At 36.4% G+C, this 20,226-nt stretch overlaps 1 protein-coding gene across 1 annotated transcript in view; it reads right to left on the bottom strand.

The window, feature by feature from the left end:
- Nucleotides 1–20,226, bottom strand: part of ERCC6 (ERCC excision repair 6, chromatin remodeling factor) — a 47,882-nt gene that overhangs the window by 14,477 nt on the left and 13,179 nt on the right. Inside the window, exons 6-11 of the mRNA XM_060769324.2 lie at nt 15,078–15,206; nt 11,824–11,982; nt 9,157–9,292; nt 4,576–4,746; nt 2,292–2,468; nt 1,118–1,234 (exon numbers count right to left, since the gene is read on the bottom strand). Of these exons, the coding sequence (XP_060625307.2) occupies nt 1,118–1,234; nt 2,292–2,468; nt 4,576–4,746; nt 9,157–9,292; nt 11,824–11,982; nt 15,078–15,206 (889 nt within the window). The remainder of the gene's footprint in view (nt 1–1,117; nt 1,235–2,291; nt 2,469–4,575; nt 4,747–9,156; nt 9,293–11,823; nt 11,983–15,077; nt 15,207–20,226) is intronic.

Genomic DNA, 20,226 nt, shown 5'->3' with positions numbered 1-20,226 from the left:
CTTTTATTTTCCCTGCTTTCACCTTGTAATTTAATCCTATTTTACCAAACTTATTATTTAATCAAGTTTTATTGTGTTTTAATTTATTTTAGTTAACTAATACGTGTAGTTTTACGATAGTGATTAGCGTTTGTCTATTTGTTTATTCTTTTTTGTGTCTTTTATTGTTGATATGGTCAGTGAACTAATCAATAAACAGATCTATCTATCAGAGTCCTCTACTGAGGATGAACAAACAGCAAAACAGAGAAAAAGGAAAACCAGGTAAGTCTGTATTACCAGCAACCCCTGACATATTAAGTGAGCATAGTTCTACAAATTTGCCCACCAAAATGGAACTTATAAGAAAGATGAAGATTTGTTAAAACAAGTTATCCCTGGAGGATTTTCGAAGAAACCCCCAAATGGTTTCTAGAAGGTTCAAATACTTTTCATTTACAGTATTTATTCATGACTTAGCTGAGCTGATTGTTTCATTTTACATGTGCATATTGCTAGTTTTGAACATATTGAGTGTTGGAACATGTTGAATGTCTCTTCGTTTTTGTCGTGTAGGAACCTATCCCCTTTTATTCTATGCTTTTTCTGGCTCTTGCACCAGAGTTTCAGTTAAAGAAGTCATGCTCAGGAACACATCTATTTCATTAATGATGAATATGCAGCAGACTCTTAAGTTAAGCAAAACTCAAGCATCCAGAACTCGCAAGCAACCAACAAAAAAATTCCAATAAATAATTCTATTTTTACAAAACAGCACAATGTGTTACATTTAAGTTAAGCTTGTCTTTCTTTGATTTTAATTATTATATTTCAATACCGACACCATCAATAACGAGTTTATGGTGACTGTACTTTCCTCATTACCCTGAAGTCTACTATTGGGAGGATACTTTTATCTGTTAACTATGTTATATTTGTTTGAACTTTGCAAGTTGCATTAAATTTCATTTCTGGACAAAAGAAGGAAGGAAAACAGGCAGAGGAACAGGGAGATAGAACAACAGATAAACAGAAAGATGGATAGTTAAATGCAGCTCAGTGCACTTCCTGATATACACAGCCTCCCTCAGAGAGACATCAAGATGCAGAACAGACAAACTGTAAAACTAAGTAATACCTGCTCATTTTTATCTGGTAATGACAGACTCATTTTAACATTTGCCTTCATTCTCCGCAGCAGATAGGGGTTAATAGTATCCCGTAAAATACAAGCACACTTGTATGCAGTTTTCACCTTAAGAAGAAAACATTAAATTTTTATTATTTGTATCCTCACATTTTTATCCCATTGTTTCTGTAAAGAGCTCAGCATAGAAGGCACAGGCAGTCCCCAATTTACAAACATCCAACTTACAAACAACTCATAGTTAAGAATGGGGGTGAGACAACAGGAAGTGAGAGAAATCCAACCCTAGGAAGGGAAATTCACTCCTGGAAGCGTTAGCATAGGGAAAAAGGGCCTCATTTTTATCACCAATCCCTATTTCTACAACAAGATTTTTTTTTCCAAAATCCAATTATCCCACAGACAGAAAGTGAGGCGAGATAGTCTGAACAGGGACACAGACAATAAAACAAACACAGAAAAGTGTGAACCTTTCCCTATGCTATCCAAAGCTAGCTATCTATCTATCCATGCATACACACAGAGAGGATTTGGCTGGAGTTACATAGTATAAATAATCTTTGATTGCTTCCTTGGTCCTTTGATTCCCCTACATCAGAGCTTTCCAAACATTTCATATTGGTGACACACTTTTTAGACATGCACCATTTTCTAACACAGTAATTCACTTTTACTAGCAAACCAGACACTAATCCAAACAATTATAAAGAGATACAGACCACATACACATATTGTAATAATTAAATCTATGAGGACACAACGTATTTCATAAAACCCTCAATTTTCCCCCTAAAAATATATGATTTGTAAGATTATGACAAACATCTCCCAGATTTTTGTCATTTCTCGTTGTGTTTGCACAGCATATCTACACACTGAAGTTTAAAAGCACCTTCTTCAAAAAAAAAAAAAAATAGAGTCAGCCAGTAATTTGTGGTTTTAAACAAGGACTGAAAGACATGAAACAAACTGTAGGGAAATTATTTTTAAATTCAAAAATGACTTCTGGGTTAAAATTGGTTGTGAGGACTATGCAGATCTTGGGAAGCTACACAGTATACTTTGCCACCTTAGTGCATCACCTTCATTAGCATATGAACACTAAATGTACAACCGAGATTTCAGAGGAATACGTAGAAAGCATATACTTTGACCTGAACTTTACCTGAACTGGAGAAGCATTAGAGTACCCTCCCATGGTGATTGGAACAGAGAATTGTTCCATGAAGACAGGAAGCGTCCCCAGTTTTCCTGGAAATACAAAATCAAAGAGGGACCACAGCTCCTTTAGGTTGTTTTGTATAGGCGATCCAGACAAGATGATTCGATGAGGAGTGGAAAACTACAAGAGAAAGACAAGAATGTCCATGCTGTGGTAAAATACTGATAATTTGTGCAATTCCAACACTGAATTTTAACTATATGTAACGTAACCTTAGAAGCAAGATGAAAAAAATATCCAATTTAGAATGCACTGCAGTATAAGAAATTAAACCATTCTTTAAATTTTGTTGTAACTCAGCTCTCATTTTGTATTATTTAGTACAGAAGCAAAAACCCGTGAAACACACTGCCACTGGATGAACTTTAAGCCTGAGGAAAAGGGAAACTGACTCAAAATTATACAATGAGCTACATCCCGCAACAGCTACATGCCTCCAAAATTAAATTTCCTAAAAAGGGCTACTCTTTTAATAGAATATAGGAACAAAGATGTCCCAATCTTTACAGGCAGTCTCCGAGTTACAAACATCTGACTTACAAATGACTCACAGTTAAGAATTGAGGTGAGACAACAGGAAGTGACAGAACTCTACCCCTAGGAAGGGAAATTCACTCCTGGAAGAATTATAATATTATAATAATAATAATAACTTTATTTTTGTACCCCGCCTCCATCTTCCCATGGGGACTCAGGGCAGCTTACATGGGGGCCGAGCCTCACCATAGTTAAAATAAAACACATTAACATATATCAACAGCAACATAGACAAAATAAAACAACAATAATAATATAAAAGCAGACATCAACCAGCAACCAATAGATCTACAATAATGATTAGTTTCTGGGCATGGGTGGGTGGCTGGTGCAAATCAGTTGTAAGGATAGGACTGATTGCTAAAGTGCGTAAGTCAGTTAGCAATAGCAAAGACAGGGGGCAATATAAGAGCATTATAACTTTAAGTACTGGACAATAGTAAAGTTCAGGATCCTAGCTGGGGCCAAGTTATCAGAGGAATTGTCTAGTCAAAAGCACAGCGGAGTTATCATGGAGAAAAGTACATTTTTAAACATTTAAATCCAGCCATATATGTGTGTGTGTGTGTGTGTATAAGCTTGGGATAACATAGGGAAGCGTTAACTCCCCTGTGGTGTTTGTTTTGCTGTCTGTGGCCCTTTTCAGAAGATTTCACCTCACTTTCTGTCTCTGTGATAATTGGATTTTGACAAAATTGGCTTGTTGTGGAAACAAGGATTGGTGAGAAAGCTTCAGTGGAGACACCTTGTTCTGACGTACATACGAATTCAACTTAAGAACAAGCTTACAGAACCTATCTTGTTCATAACTTGGGGACTGCCTGTACAGGAAATTTAGTTTAGAAGATTTTGCTACATATAGGGGTAGTTGCTTATTTTTTTATTAGTAGTCTTTGCAGCTTAATGACTTTTCAGGCAGAAAACTGGCCAGACCCTTTGAATCTATTTTTAAAAAAATCACTATTCCCAAAACCTACAAGGAGACGTTTCAACCTCTGGCATAAAAAGAACAGTGTATGAATGTCTTGAGAATCTGAGGGCTGCAAATATAGACTAGGGGGTCATGTGTGATGGCAGGTCCCTTTCACCATCCCGACTGTACTGCTACAAACTTAGAACGGAATTATAGGATACCATATATATAGATTCTCCTTTTGTTTGCGCCTCCTTTTTTCTCTGTAGGAGGAATTTTATATTTTATATTATACTCGAACTAATACTTGCTTAAACTTGTATCTTGCTTAAACTTGTTTAAACCTGCTTTACACTTGTTAGGCAGATATTTTCCCTTCAATGAACCTGACATAGCTCTTGAGGGTTTTTTTTTGGGGGGGGGGGGGAGAGTATGCATGTGCAACAGTTTTCTTTGGTCATCTGCACTTTATTTTCCCATCTTATTTAAAACATTCATATGCATATTCCTAAGTATATTCATTTAACTTTAGTGCTTTAAAAACACATACTAGTCAAAATAAAACAAGAAGTCGTCATTATGAAGTTTATATTCCACTATAAACTCAGATTAACTTAGAAATGCACAAAAATCTGAAAATTGTTGTTGATTTTGAAAATATATAATCACATTTATTTTTTAGGGATTGAATCAGATTGATTCAGGAAACCAATTTAAAGAGAATTAAGCATTTATTTAAACCCAACAAAAAGACTGACATTTTTTTAAAGATCATACCTGTTTGCAAGCAAGTGTAACTGCAGCATTTGGATTCCGAATTTTGTGTCCTTCATCCAGAATTACATAATGCCAGTTGTAGCTGTGGATGCTATCTTGTAGTAAACGAACATATGAATAGGAGGTTATCAAAATGCCATTACATGCTGCAATCTCCCGAATCAGCTTCACCTAGAAAGTATTGATATAGTGAAAATCAAATAGGTAACATTCTGAATGTAGTAACACAGTATGTAGTAAAATACAAGTACAATTAATTTCAATAGCACCACTACTACTATGAGTGACAATGGCAATTGCAATGAAAAAAAATCTGCAATCTACAAAATGAGTAAAAGGTATGACTAAAATAAAAGTGCCACAAAAGAATAAATTTCATAAGCAAGAATAAACCCTGTATAGTGGGCCAAGAAAACACTGTATAGTCTCACAGATCACTGAAACCATCAGAGATGGTTGAGCATCAGTGTGGGACTCACGTGACTGTTCCACAGCAGCAGGATAAGGCTGCTGTGTTACAGTTACTTGGTTGGCTGTACTGTTACCTTCTCTTGCTCTTTCTTCTCCAGATCCCAGACCACTGCTTTAATGAAAGGGCCAAAGTCCTATTGGGGCACTATGTTAATGGTTTCCAAACCTGCGTGGTGGTAGAGAAAAGTCTATCAACCTCAAACAGCCAGAGTTTCCATTCCTGCATTGCCACCACGGCTATTTTTTCCTCCCCCTGGGCTGGCACAGTGCACCTATAGTGCAGAAATTTTGACTACTCTCGACAATAAAATAATGAGAGAAAACAGGGAGAGAATGACTTGTTGCTCATTCAGTGTTGTCTTATAATGAACAAACTAGGAACTTGAGTGCTATCTCTACAGTGTGTATCTGGTATATGAGGATACAGTATTATTCCTGCATCTATGTGAATTATAAGTTACTCCACTATAGTGGCTAGAATGATGGAAAAGGCTAGACCAGGTATGGGCAAACCCGGGCCCGGTGACCAGAAGTGGACTCTCGGGCTCTTTTCTCAGGCCCTCCTCTCTCTCACCATCCTCTCCTTCCTTCCTTCTCTTTCCTTCCTTCTTCTCTCCCTCTTTCACTTTCCCTTCAAACCTTTCTTCCTTCCTTCCTTTCATCCATCCCAGCGGGATAGTAGTAGTAGTAATAATAAAAAAAAATGAAAAATATTTGCATGTTTTATATGTTTTTATCAGGCTAAGGAATTGTCGAGTTTTAATCTTATAATCTGCTTTGCATATAACTTTTTTTGCATTTCAAAGTTTCTGGTATTATACTGGTAAAAGCTTTCATTTATTCTACATGAAAAATATTTCAGATTTTTCCCCCTTATTTTTTCAAGTTCATAATTTGTCACTAGGGGGAAAGCCAGTATGGTATAAAGATTAGAGTGTTGGACCAGGCCTCCAGGAGAGCAGTCTGAATCCTTGCTCAGCCCTGAAAATCCACTTTGTGATCTTGGGAAAGACACTTGCTCACAGCCTCAGGTGAAGCAATAGCAAACACTCCTGAATTAATTTTGCTAAAAGAACCTGAAAGCCCACAAAAACCATAAGGTAAGAAACATGCTGGGGGGAATATTTCCCCCCATTTTTTCTGTTTCTTTTCTAAGTGTCAACTCTAGATGACTATATAATTATGACTTCTACTTGCATAGCATGTTTAAACTAACACAGATGTTGAACAGAAACAACAATTCCCAGGCAGTAGAGCATATGCATTTTTTTCAACATGCATGTCTTGCATCTTTATTTCTAGCAGTTGTTTACTGCAAAATATTCTAGGCATTTTTATTCAGACACTTAGGACAAATAATCTCAGGCGATTTCAAATTAAAAGCTTATACAATATGTGACCTCTCCTAGATTTTGCAATTAATAGGGTATGTCTGCAATTAGCCTAACTTACAGAAGGCTGCTACAAATGCTGTCATTAAAAGATGTTTTGTGAAGTGCTTCTGTTATTATGGAGGCTCAAGAGACCAATCCCTCCTAGAGGGCAAATGGTGTAGTGGTGGAAAACAGCAGCCATAAATCACATTGTCAGGCAGCAGAGAGAACAAGAGTAAAAACATAGACACATGAAGGCCATTCATTGTAGACACAGCACAGCAAAGTCCTAGTCAGGATTTACTGAACCTGTAATTAATTAAAATTTCCTTCAAGCCAAATTTTTATTAAACAAGGTTTTGTGCTGACAATGAAGGAAAAAAATCAGAAAGGCAATTTATCACCAACCACTTCTCCAGTTCAAGATAAGGTAAGACAAGGAAATGTTATTCAGAAAGAGAATTATAGGACTATGGGGAGGCCAGAGTTATTTTTAATTGTTTATTTGCTAATGTATTCGAGCTGATGTTTTATCTGTTTGTACAACTTAATGCTTTTTAAAAAAATTTGCATTCCGTATCGTTTTAGATATTGGTTTAATTCTTATTGTAAGCTGTTTTAAGTCTTACTCAGGAGAAAAGTGGTAAATAAAATAAATAAATAAAATATTTTGTTCCAATATAACCCAATATTTTATAAAACTTCTCAAAGTTATACTCAAAAGAAACATGTATTCCAATACTACTTCCAAATTTTAGATTTTCCCCTTTCGGATTAAATCTTTATTGACACACACATACACTCTCCTAGCTTTAGTCACAGGCTCCAAGAATTAGGCATAGATGGCATAATGGCAAGTTAAAGTAAAAGCTAACAATTTACACTGTGAAATAAACCCAACAAGAGGAATTATCTGGCAGTGAGTAATCTACTGGAACTGGAACCGTCAATAGTTATGGAGAAGACAACTGGTTGGTTTAAATTTTAATCTTGGAACATCTTCTGGGGCCATAGAGATTTCAAAAAATGATGAAAACAAAACCAGAAGTGGAAGGAAGTTGTTTTGAATGCTGCCAAAATTCCCAATTCATTTGTCCCAGTCCATTCTTAATATTCCTCCTATAACCAGACCATCACTTAAACAGGACATTCATTCTCTCTTTAGGGTTCATATAAATGAACTTTTGTGCATTTCATGGAGGCTTTGTCTTACTATTTGCACAAAACAGATTCACACATTCCTCCTTTTTTGGTAGATATTTTTGTTTTTGGTAGACAAGCCCGTTTCAGTCACATCTCCGTAAAACCCCTGGCAATTCATGTTTTCCATGAAGGTCTGTTTGCTTGATTTGATCTATTGTTGTTGTCTCTTCTGTCACTATCAGTTGCTCCCCTTTGTCAATTTGTTGCACTGTGACTCTTGAGCTTTGCCTGGATTCTGTTTTGTTTAATTTTACTTGAGGTTTTCGAATTCCAGTAACAATAGCAGCATTTGAAGCTCTGGCACCTTTGATGTTTTTCATAAGCAGCAAAGCAATGAGTGAAGACAATGGAGTTCTGCTTTCTGGCAGCAAGTGTCATAAATTATTCACCTGTTGCAACTGGCTTATCTCTTCTTGGAATATGGATATAACAATTCTTTATAGTCCAAAGTGTCCTAGTGTTGGAATTAAATAGAAGTGTCTTCCAATTAGTAAAAAACTGTTTTTCAACTCATGGTTGGCTCTCTCTTTACCACCTTCCAGCAGAAAAAAATGAAATGTTCAATGTCAAAAGAAAAGTGAGGGGATGGGGTCTTAGCCAACTATCAAGTTTGCTCTAAAATCTTAGTTGAATTTAAACAGAGATCCACTCTTCATTTACATTGATTGCGTCCTACCAGTGGAATAATGTTTATCTTGGAATTCCTTCAACTTTGTAGCTAAAGAAAATTTCACAGAGGCTATGATGACAACAAGCACTTCTGTCTTCTGTGTGACTGCTACTCCCCGTCAAGGCTCGCAGATCACTAAGACAGATCATGTGGATAATCCTCTGAAAAAAATTATACTAAAAAGATGTAAAATGCTGGTTTTGGAAACCCAAGTCCAGCTGCTTATCTGTAAATTGCTTCTCCCACACATTGAACTTTTACTCAAGGCCATGCTCCCCACATGTCTGCTGCCATACAAATACTTTTTCTTTTCTCTCATTTATTATTATTATTAATAATAATCATCATCATCATCATCATCACCATCATCATCGTTGTTTGTATACCGCCCTATCTCTCTTAAGGGACTCAGAACAGTTTCCAACATATAAGGCAAACATTCAATTGCCAAAAAGAAAACCGTATAGACAAATTACATTAAGACATGCACATTAGACAATATAAATCAACTTAATTTAAATCAATAAACAAATTAAAAATAAAAACATCAAAAATACATATATTTTTCTTTCCCAAGCTGTGGACATTTGAAGATCAACAAGGCAAACTACCGCCCACCCACTGAAATCCCTCAACCGAACGGATCCTAGCCCTTCCCATAACTTTTCTTAAGTATGTTTTCTTTAGTGCATGTTTAACAGGAGATGAAAAATAGTCTGTTATATGTTCCTAATCTTTACCTTCCAATTTATCCATAGCAAAATCCACGATTTTGGCCCCAATGCCTGCATGTGATTTATACATGAGGTTAACTCATACACAAGCATACACAGTAAGTTTAAAGAATTTTGAATGTGCAAGTACCTTTTTCTTGATATAAGAACCTGTTTCATGGAGAACTGCCACTCTAAATGGAGGCCACCAAATATGAAACTCTTTCACCCATTGATGCATCACTGTGGTGGGACACACAATCAGTGTTGGGCCCAGTCCTGTGAACCTATAATAAAGAGATTGTAATATAACAATACCATGAAAGGAACAGCATACATTGTATAAACCATTAGAAAGCTGGTTATGTGTAATTTTACATCTTTTTATTCAAGTCAAGCTGAGTTTTTCTAGTGTTTAATGTGCTAATGATATTTTATACTGTAATCACATGGACATAGAGACAAATGAATTGGAACTCTAGTACTTACCATAAACATTTGTATTCTGCACTATTGGAGAGGGAATCCTTATGCTGGGCCTTACTCCTCTCATGCACTTTTAAGGCAGGTCTTCAGAAATGTCACTCAACTTCACTTTCCTAAGTGAAAGAGCTGGTTCTTTCCCTCAGGGAGGAATAGAGGTCTCTCCACAGGCCCAAAGCCACCACCACTGCTTAAAAATATTAGCACCACTACTGCAGAAAAGGAACCTTCATGGCAAGTAAAAATATCTTGTTTTTCTGCAGTGGGGAAAAAGTATTTCTTATGCTGGGACATATGCAAGTGGTCACCATACCCATCAGGCAGATAACTCTCCATAAACCAAAACTACAAAGGCACACCTGCTGAAAAATATGAGCCCCCGGTGGCACAATGGGTTTAAACCCTTGTGCTGGCAGGTCTGCTGACTGAAAGGTCAGCGATTTGAATCCAGAGAGCAGGATGAGCTCCCGTCTGTCAGCTCATGCTTCTCATGTGGGGACATGAGAGAAGCCTCCCATAGGATGGTAAAACGTCCAGGTGTCCCCTGGGCAATGTTCTTGCAGACAGCCAATTCTCTCACACCAGAAGCGACTTGCAGTTTCTCAAGTCGCTCCTGACACACACAAAAACTCTGCTGAAAGCACAAAGGATATATCTACAAAAGCAAGTGTTTCAAATTTATAATCCCTGATAAAGAACAATATACTTTATTTGTTATCAAACAATAGTAACAACATTACACAGGCATTCAGTGTCAGAACTGCACACTGACACCTATTAGCAAGTTTATAAAAGGTCCTGCAGGCAAACTGCCATTCAGGAAAAAAATACCCAAACCATTCATTTATTCTTTAGTCATGCATCCCAGTTCTCATTCCTACATATAGCAAAAAAAGGCCAGTTCTCTAGATCTCATTGAACTTACTATAAACTATAATTTATGGCATCCTCCATTCCTTTATTTCTCTAGCTCAATTTTTGGGACAAATGGTCTGCCTCCAAACCCTGTCCCTTACTACTTAGGCTATACCACAACAGTTGTATATTTCATGTTGACATTTATGGCATGACTTCTAAGGAAGTCATGACACTGGGTTCCCTTTTAGTCTTCCAGAGGTTGCTGTGGTAGGACACTATGAATATATTCCCAGCTAAACCTTTTAAGAACAAGGTGAGAAGAGTGCAAGAAAAAGGAGCTATTTGTTGTATGTTATTTTGAAAAAGAAAAATATATCACCATTGTTGAGTATTAGTGGTCTCAACTGACCCAAAAAATGATTTTGCCAATATCCCTCCTTGCTCACTCTTTAATCTCTCTTTCATCATCAAAACAGGCTTATGACTTCCTCATGCTAATGTGTTAGGGAGTTCAAAACTGGCAGGTTAAAACCCGGAACTTCAATCCATGGCTGATACTAGGTGACAGGCTCCCTCCTGGGATCACAGGAGATTGGGTGACCTGGAAGGCACTGAATAGACTGCACTCTGGCACCATGAGATGCAGGGCTAACCTTAAGAAATGTGGTCACAAAGTGGTGTCCGCGACATGCAAGTGTGGAGAAGAGCAAACCACAGACCACCTACAACAATGCAGTCTGAGCCCTGCCATATGCACGTGGACCTTCTCACAGTGACACCAGAGGCACTTCAAGTGGCCACTTTCTGATCAAGGGAAATCTAATATAATGCCAAGTTTTTAACTTTGTTTGTGTTTTCTTAAATACGTTATAACTATACTCTCAATACGCTTCTCACATGGTAAATAAATTTGTTAATATGTTTAATGTTTTGTTTATTTAGTATAAGTTTTATTTCTGTCTAGTTTTGTTCTGTTTGTTAACTGTTCTTTTTTTGAATCCAATGAAGCTATTTAAAAATTTTAAATAATAATAAAAACGGACTTATTACATCCTATGAAGCAGTGATTTTACTATTGAAAAAGAAATATGATAAAATAACCTAATGCAGCATTACATCTAACTGAAAATTCGATCCTGAGTAAACTATCAATATTAACATAATTGAGTTTGGAAGCAATCCATTTACACTATCTAACCTTAGACGTAGTATTGACTCAAAAGATCTGGTGTGGCTCATCTGCAAAATGAAGCATAAATGCCTGGAATTCATTAAGAGTGTTACATGTTTAATTCTTCCTGCCCCCCAGCACCACTGTCTTGTAATTTTTTCCCTTTGATGTCCCCTCCTAAAAGAATTAAAGGAATATTGTAATTGAAATGTTTTTAATAATTCACAGAGACCTCCTCCACAGCAATACATCCTATGAAATATTAATTGAGCTCCACAGACTGACAGTCTGCAGAAGAGTACTTGCCTGTAATTTGAACCACGAGTCCTGATCTTGCTGTAGCTCAAACCTGCCAAGAAGGCAATTATCTGAATGGTCTTGCCCAATCCCATCTCGTCTCCCAGAATTCCTCCCACCTGCTGGCAGTGCAATTCCCAGAGCCATCTAACACCTGTCTGCTGGTACCTATGAATAAGAAAGCAAAATAAAATGGAAAGTAGAGAACATAACAGAAAGAACTCATGAATTAGTCATTCATAAGGTTCTGAAGCTAGTTACCATAACATACCGCATGTGTTTTATATTTACAGTGTTGGGCGATTTTTATATTTTCAGATATTAGATGTGATAAACTCATCCTTGAAGCAATTTTGAAAATATTTCTAATTAAAACAAAGCATAATAATTAAATTGTATTTATTATTTTTTATAAATTGTATTATTAGATCTTTCTGTATTTCTTCGTACAAAATAATTTTAACAATCCAAACATTATTTTAAAATCCAATGTACTGAAATATTGCTAAAGGGACATGCATATAATAGACATGACAGAGTAATTCAGCTTAGTAACCAATGAATAGTGCTGGAAGGTACAGGTATTAAATTATTTCCTCGTGGTAAAAAAAGTTTTTATTCAGGAATTGTCATACAATAGAACAACCATATCCCATTGCTCACTGGAATATCAGATTGTGTGATTTAAATTACACAAATCTCACAATTTACTTTTTATACCCATTATCTGCAAGTATCTATCCCATTATTTTTATTCTGCAAAAAGAATACTAGTTGTCATTATTTGAAACAGTAAAAGCCAATTTAAAAAGGGCAAAAGTAGGAGAATTGTACTTAGTTAATAGATTAGGATTAGCTTCAATCCCACAAAAAGAATTAATATACATGCTAGTTGTCATCATTTGAGTTAGTAAAAGGTAATTTAAAGAGGAAAAGAGTAGAATTGCATTCAGTTAAATTAGAATGGATCAGCATGGCAGAAACAGTTTTACCGTTTTGAAATACATAAACCAATAACTATAACTACTCATTATTAGGTTTCAATTGGAACAGGTTTATCAATCAATCAATCAATTTATTAAAGCTCAGACCAATGACATTTACATCAACAGAAACAACATCTAGCAAACATCTATACAAAACACTGTAAAATGCAACAGTTAAAAGTAAGATGCAAGTGTGCAAAATATACATTGTGAGATGCAGCGAAGCAAGTGAAACGTGTGCTATGCAATAGGTTTATTTATTTATTTATTTATTTATTTATTTATAAGCATTTGAGTCTTGCTTTCAGATTTATAGTCTAAAACATACGACACGTGGGGAAAGCAAACAAAAACGTAGTGCATTCCTTATATTCTTTGCAGAGACTGACTTCCAACAAATATCAGGATGGGTTGTTGTAGGTTTTTCATTCTCTCCTGAAGTTTTGCCTGTATCCTCAGAAGTTGTGAGGTTTGTGGAAAAAAATTTCTAGTTTCCACAAATTTCACAACAGATGATCAACCATTCAGAAAGAGTGACTTAGTAATAATGGGAAACTACAGATGCTTGCCACAGATGCAGGCAAAACGTCAAGAGAGAATGCTTCTAGAACATGGCCATACAGCCCGAAAAACCTACAACAACCCATTGATTCCAGCCATGAAAGCCTTCAACAATACAAATATCAGGGTAATAGTAGTTTCCCATTATTACTAAGTCACTCTTTCTGAATGGTTGATCATCTGTTCCAAGAAGGCCTTATTCACAGCATAGTTTAGAGATATGGACTACATGCTTCACATAACATCACAAGTTTTTTTCTCACCCTTAATTTTTACTCATATGCTCTTAACCTGGTTCACTGGATTTAAGGAAGAATTATGGTAGCATCAATATATATTGAAAGGGAAGTGAAGAAGAGGAGAATCTTTTGGTACTGATTCATCTGGAAGACTGAAGAGGAGTTTTTGATAATGGTTAATAAAGATTTGTAAATTAACCGAGACGGACGAATTGATTAGGCTGATAGAGGAGAAATATTTGTTTGTTTTAAGAAAGATTGGGGATTTACTGAATAATACGTTCCAACAAATTGGGAGGGAGGGTTCATTTTTGTGTGATATATGAGCTTGTAGTATGTTATTAAATGTAGACATTTGACTACAGTATACTATATTTCTTAAAGGGAATGTTACTGGTTAGAACCAGCAGACAGAGAGTGAAAGATTTGTAGACTAGTCTTTATGTTTATTTGTTCGTCTTGTTTCAGTATCTATGTTAATATGTATGTCTGTGTATTGGTGTACTTTATTTTTGTCTTTCTATGATTTTTGTGTTGTTGTGTAGATTTTTTTGTTATTACAGTAATTAGAAAGCATATTAATAGGGTTTTTAAAAAAAAATTATAACTTTATGATGTGCTCATTCGCTTTATTGTATTTGTATTGTAGCTTTTTTCTATCAATTAAAATTAGTAGCAAAAACAAGGCCTTTGGGCAAAATCACTCATAGATAGTAGAATCAATGGTATTGAGGCAATGGCTAATAAAGCAATCTTCTATCACCAACCAATAGGCAGAGCCTGTAAATTAAAATTCTAACCTGCATGAAAGAACAACTGCAGAATTTTGAGCAGCTAGTTGCAGAACTAAAATGAGAATGAGAACAGATCACAAATCAAACCCCACTACAAAACTTAACATCCATCTGGCATCTATCACCTTTCTAGTCAATTAGGTCCACTGCTGAATTGCTCTTACTGTCAAAATGTTCCTTCTAAAGTTTGATCAAAATATCCCCTCCTCTAACTAAAGCCATCAGACCTGCTCCTACCCTTTGGAGTAGTTGAAAACAAACCTTCAATCTCCTCTCTATGACAGCCCTCTAGAATGTAGCAATGTCACCCATGAATCTACTCATCCTTGTTCCCCTTCTCTGAATCTTCTCAAAGGGCCCTTCCACATAGTTCTATATCCCAGAATATAAAGACAGAAAATTCCACATTATCTGAGTGTGGATTCAGATAACCCAGTTCAAAGCAGGTAATGTGGGATTGTCTGCCTTGATATTCTGGGATATAGGGCTGTGTGGAAGGGCCCTAAGTTGTCTGTATCCTTCTTGAAACAAGGTGCCCAGAACCGAACACAATATTCCAGATGAAATCTGACTAGTGCAGAATGTAGAACCTATTACTTTTTCCATTAACATCCATAAACTAAACTATCTGTAAGAACATTATTTATTTCATTCATTGTTGTTAGCCCTTTCACATCACATACTTGAAAAGTTTCTTGAAGAGGAATCCTGGAACTCTAAAGCCTTCAGAAAATTCAGCATCACTTTCTTCAGAATCTTCCCTTGTCACCTGTTGTTCTTTTCTCTCTTTCAATTGTTGTTTGTGCCACCTCCTGAAATTATAAAAAACATTACTACTTAATTGTTGATACTAGTAAAACGAATTCATAGATTAGGCAGCTAGTGAATATTTGTGTGTGCACACGTGCATCTTCAGGTTACCTGTCAACGAATGGCCTGTCATGAGCTTGACACCATTTTCTTAACTAGTCCATAGGTGGGGAGAAGGAAACTTGAAGAATATGCACGGGGCTCCAACAAACAAGAACGCCTAATTTTGATCTAAGAAACCAAGGCTAAAATCAGTTTAATAATAAGCTGTTTGGGATAGCTTCAGCAAGCCAAATACTTTGAACCTTCTGCAGGAATGATCACAGGAGACTTGTTATGAAGGTAAGTGAGAAAGACTTTGAAGTCAGACAGATTTAAGGAAACTTATGCTCAGTTTGATAAGCCAAGTCTTTATTGCTTTCCGTTGATACTGGACACAAACAAATGGCTATACATTTCTTCTTACTGGTTAGAATCAAATTAAATTTACAGAGATAATAGCCTCATAAGGAGAAAAACCTTTCCCAAGAGTTCGGACTGCCTTCCTTTGTTTATTCTTTTTTTAAAAAACAGCTTATAATTGGTGACATTTATGGGTTGCTTTCCCTGACCTACAGTTCGTCAAGTGGTCTTCTGTGAATTCACACAAATGAGTTATACCGAGCCTGCATACTGTATTACTGGAACGTTCTAGATCTTTTCATAAGCATTTTGGTGGTAGCCTCATCCACTCCTTACACTTCCCGTCTAAAACTTCAGTTCCCTGGCTGCCAAAAGTAGGAGCCCAGATAGCTAAAGGAAGGCAGAACAAAACAAAGGGAGGATGGACAAAGTAATGAGAGTTCAAAGAAGACAACTCTAAGAAGTACAGTTACAGATAAGCAACCTGGCCTCCTTCTTTGCGGTCTCTATGACTCAAACAAATGGGAGATTAGCAAGGTACTAATGGGAGGAAAAGAGACTGTCATGCCACACAGATAACCATAGTACCCCTAAACAGAGTCTCCATCTCATACTTGGAGCCTAACCAGAAGTTTGAAATAAAGTCAGAGATCCAGATCATTTCCAATTATATAATCTAGGATAAGCAGTTGGGCAAATTTCTTGAAGAGTGATGCCTTTTAAGAAGTAATAGACACTCCCATCATGCTGGTAGAGTGACTTCACACATGTTAAAGAGGCTGTTTGCCTGATAGTTCAGAGGCTAAGCAAATAGCGTAAACAACTCACTTTGAGAGACTCTAGGTAGAAACAGATAACCTTTATGGATTTTTAGTTTCTGTGATGTTTTATTGGCTCTCTTGAAAGACTTTTATTGAACTTTGACGCATTTTGTATTTTGCTGGTTATTTCCTGATTGCTACTTTTGGATATAATCCTCTCCCTCCTTCATCTTTATTCAATTAACTCTTTATTACTTGGATTATTGGCCTTTAGTGTGGTGTTGGGTGAGAGGTGTCTCAGGGTTAGTGAGCAACAATACTATTCAATATGTATGTGACCAACTACAGAATATCTGTAAAAGTCACTACAGAGGACTTGTGAAATCTAATTCAGCTCAGCAGTCGCTATCAAGTCCACATAGTAGACACTTGGAAGAAAAAGAACTGGATTATAATCCTTCAATACTTCAAAAGTCTGAGATTCTAACTGAAGGGAGTACGGAAATCCATAAACCAGATTGACAAACTTGAGCAGGTCAAACAAGAACATACCGACAAGGAAAGAGCATGAGTAATGGAATCAAAAATCAAAGAAAAGGTCCCAGGCCAAAAAACAGAATATGAAAGGGGATAATAGGAATCTTATATTCTGATGGTATACCTCTCATATATTGCAAAATTAAAGTCAGCTGCAAACACGAAGTAAGCTACTTTATTTAGCAGAGTTTCCAATTATATAATCTAGGATAAGCAGTGTTATTATGTACTAATATAAATATACGGAAGTAATGAGTCTCCACACATGCCAAATGTAAGCTAAGCAATAAATATTCAATTACATACATTTATTAGAAAGTAAGTTCATGTTTGGATATAAAAACAAATCTTAGTTAGACAAGAAAATCAACCATTTCTATTTAGGACAGGTTTCAATCATTAAGTTAGATATGCTGCTGTAAGGAACTGTCCTATTTTTGTCACTTCTTATCAGGATACTGAAAAGGCTTGCAATATTAGTTAGCCTGGAAATTGGGTCTACTAAATGGTTCTTTTAAAAAGAAAGACATAGGAAGAATCAGGAAGATTCTTCTAAAGAAGCATCTACCTCAGCACTTTCAAAATACAGCATGCCCAGGAGATAATAATAATAAGGAAAGCTATAGATGTTACATTGTATCAACTTCAGAATTTCTTGCTATCATCAGCTGATCTTGTGCCTCACAACAAAAAAGAGGTATCTACCACAACAATAAGCTATGTCAGATCAAATATAGAAAATTCATTTCTATATATTCTGAAGACACAAGAATGGCAAAACACTTTGAAATGATCACAATTTTTCAAAGATATTCAGAAATCAAGCTGTGTACTTAATATCGTTCGTGTTTCTGAACATAACATTTACTTCAGACAGCACAAAAAATCCCTTAATGATCATTCTCACGCTGTAAGTTGAGACACTGAGTTACTATCCTGATTTGCCTCTTAATGCCTTGTGTGGGTTGATTCTAATTGTTTCTTCCATCACATATAAAATGTGCCTAAAGCACATCTAGAGAGTGAAATATAACAGAGATTGGGAATTTGGTTTTTAATCTTCAAATGATTTCTATTCTCATTGCCATTTTGGAAGCTATTAAAATGTTTCAGGTCATCCCATTTTCAAAATATCTTTCAAAAGAAATTAGATTAAGAAAAGTATGTTAGATTCATTGGAAAGAGAGGAGCTTTGAGCTACTAATAAAATTTAGAACAGATAATAGACCGTAGCAGGAAGTAAGAGTTTGCCTCTGTTAGAGCTTTATTAAGTAGGGATTGAACAGCCATCTACAAAGAATGCTGTGGAGCCTGCACTGAAAGGAAGGCTGGATTATACGATTCCAAGATCCTCTCCAGCGCACATAGTGGGGAGGGACAACAAAGCATTGAGTGGTAGCAGGGATATCTCCGCATACCACTCAGCACCTGAGAAGTAAGGATCACTGCCATTGGCTGAAATTTCTATAACTCGGGACTGAGAGAAAACAGAACTCATTTGAAGAGCGAACTGGTAACAAGGCAAAGGGACTTGTACAAATTCTACTCATTTTCTCATCTCTTCTTGCCTCTTTCAACAAAAGTAATCTTTACCTCTCTGGTTTTCAGCATTAGCTAAATCAGGGGTCCTTAAACTTTTTAAACAGAGGGCCAGATCACAATCCTTCAAACTGTTGGAGGGCCGGAATATAATTTGGAAAAAAAACCCATAAATGAATTCCTATGCACACAGCTCGTGTCTTATTTGTAGTGTAAAAGACACTTAAAAATAATACAATAATTAAAATGAAGAACAATTTTAACAAATATAAACTTATTAGTATTTCAATGGGAAGAGTGGGCCCACTTTTGGATGATGAGATAGGATCATTGTTGTTCTTGTGTGCTTTCAAGTCGTTTCAGACTTAGGTTGACCCAGAGTGAGGGCCGGGTAAATGACCTTGGAGGGCCGCCTCTGGCCCCTGGGCCTTAGTTTGAGGACCCCTGAGCTAAATCAACCATAAAGGTATAGTTCTAGAAACTCAATCAATTCTGTGACAAAGGCTAAGGGCCCTGACTTTCTCCTCTGACTAGTTTTATTTCATATGTTCAAGGAAGGGTCACATGAAATGAACTGCATAATTTAGCAGACATCACAACTGGACACAGCTACCATTTAAACTGCAAAAAGAAATTGATAGCAGGATGTAAATTCACTTAACCTAAGGAGACATCAAGGAGACACCAATGATGAATGACAATTTCACTTCTACCAGATCATAAGAATTCCTAATATATCTTACTTAATTCTGGATTGAGTTATAGTTTAATTGATCCTGTTGTTCACACCGGTCCCTCCTACTTCCCAAGCTGACTAAGAAACAAGGCTAGAGAAATTAAAAATGAAGGAGTCAGACGTCACTGACATTTTGATTATATTAATTCCAAACTGCTGAATAATGTTCTCAGTGATTATAGAGGAATATTGAACAAGCTTTTAAAATATATTAGTTCCTGTTGGTTGCTCAATAAAATGGACATCAATAACATAAGTAAAGTCTTTGGTTGGGTATCTTCAGACTTTCCCAATTTTCCCCACCTGCTAGTTGTGAATACTGGTTAACTTAATACGGTTAATAAAGTTGCACACTTAACTTTGGTAGGTCAATGAAAACTTTTGTTGGTTAATGCATGGAGCAGTTTTACTGGTGAAAAAAGACTGTTTTGACTAGAGAGTGTTACCTGAAAACCTAAATCCAAAATTCCAAGACCCTGAAAATGCTGCTTGGATGATCTCCCAATGTGGTTACAGGACATCAGTAGTAGGAAACCCCTGCTGGGAAGCCTCAACTGTTTCTTTTCTCTTCCTTTTCACAAGCATCACAATAGGAACAGGTAGTAAGTGAGACACGGGAACTTTGTTATCAGCCAGTCACCAGGCAAATACCCAGACAAGCACAATGAATCAAAATATTGTGTGGCAGATTATTGTTCAAGGATGAAATAAATCTCATCTAAATTACCTGAAGACCCATCACCACAACCCAGTTCCCCACTGTCCCATTCAAGAAAAGAACAGGAAATCCCATCTTAAACTAGATAGTGACTACTGTCATAGTCTAACACCCATTCTCCATCAAGAAAGCCCCAGTTCACAGAAGGGGGGCTGACAGCAAATTCAAGTTTCTCCAGAACAATTCCTGCCATACACAACCACCAATCACAGCTCTAAAAACAATAATGACTGTACATCCTACAAACGTAAAAACAGGTTGAAACTTTGAGCCAATCAGAACAAAGCACACTGTTTTTGAAGACCACAAAATACTGATAGCCACAAACA

The sequence above is a fragment of the Anolis sagrei genome, chromosome 3 (genome assembly GCF_037176765.1).
Source record: "Anolis sagrei isolate rAnoSag1 chromosome 3, rAnoSag1.mat, whole genome shotgun sequence".
Taxonomy (NCBI): Eukaryota; Metazoa; Chordata; class Lepidosauria; order Squamata; family Dactyloidae; genus Anolis; species Anolis sagrei.
The sequence above is the reverse complement of the archived record's forward strand: the minus strand, read 5'-3'. Positions and strand labels throughout refer to the sequence as shown.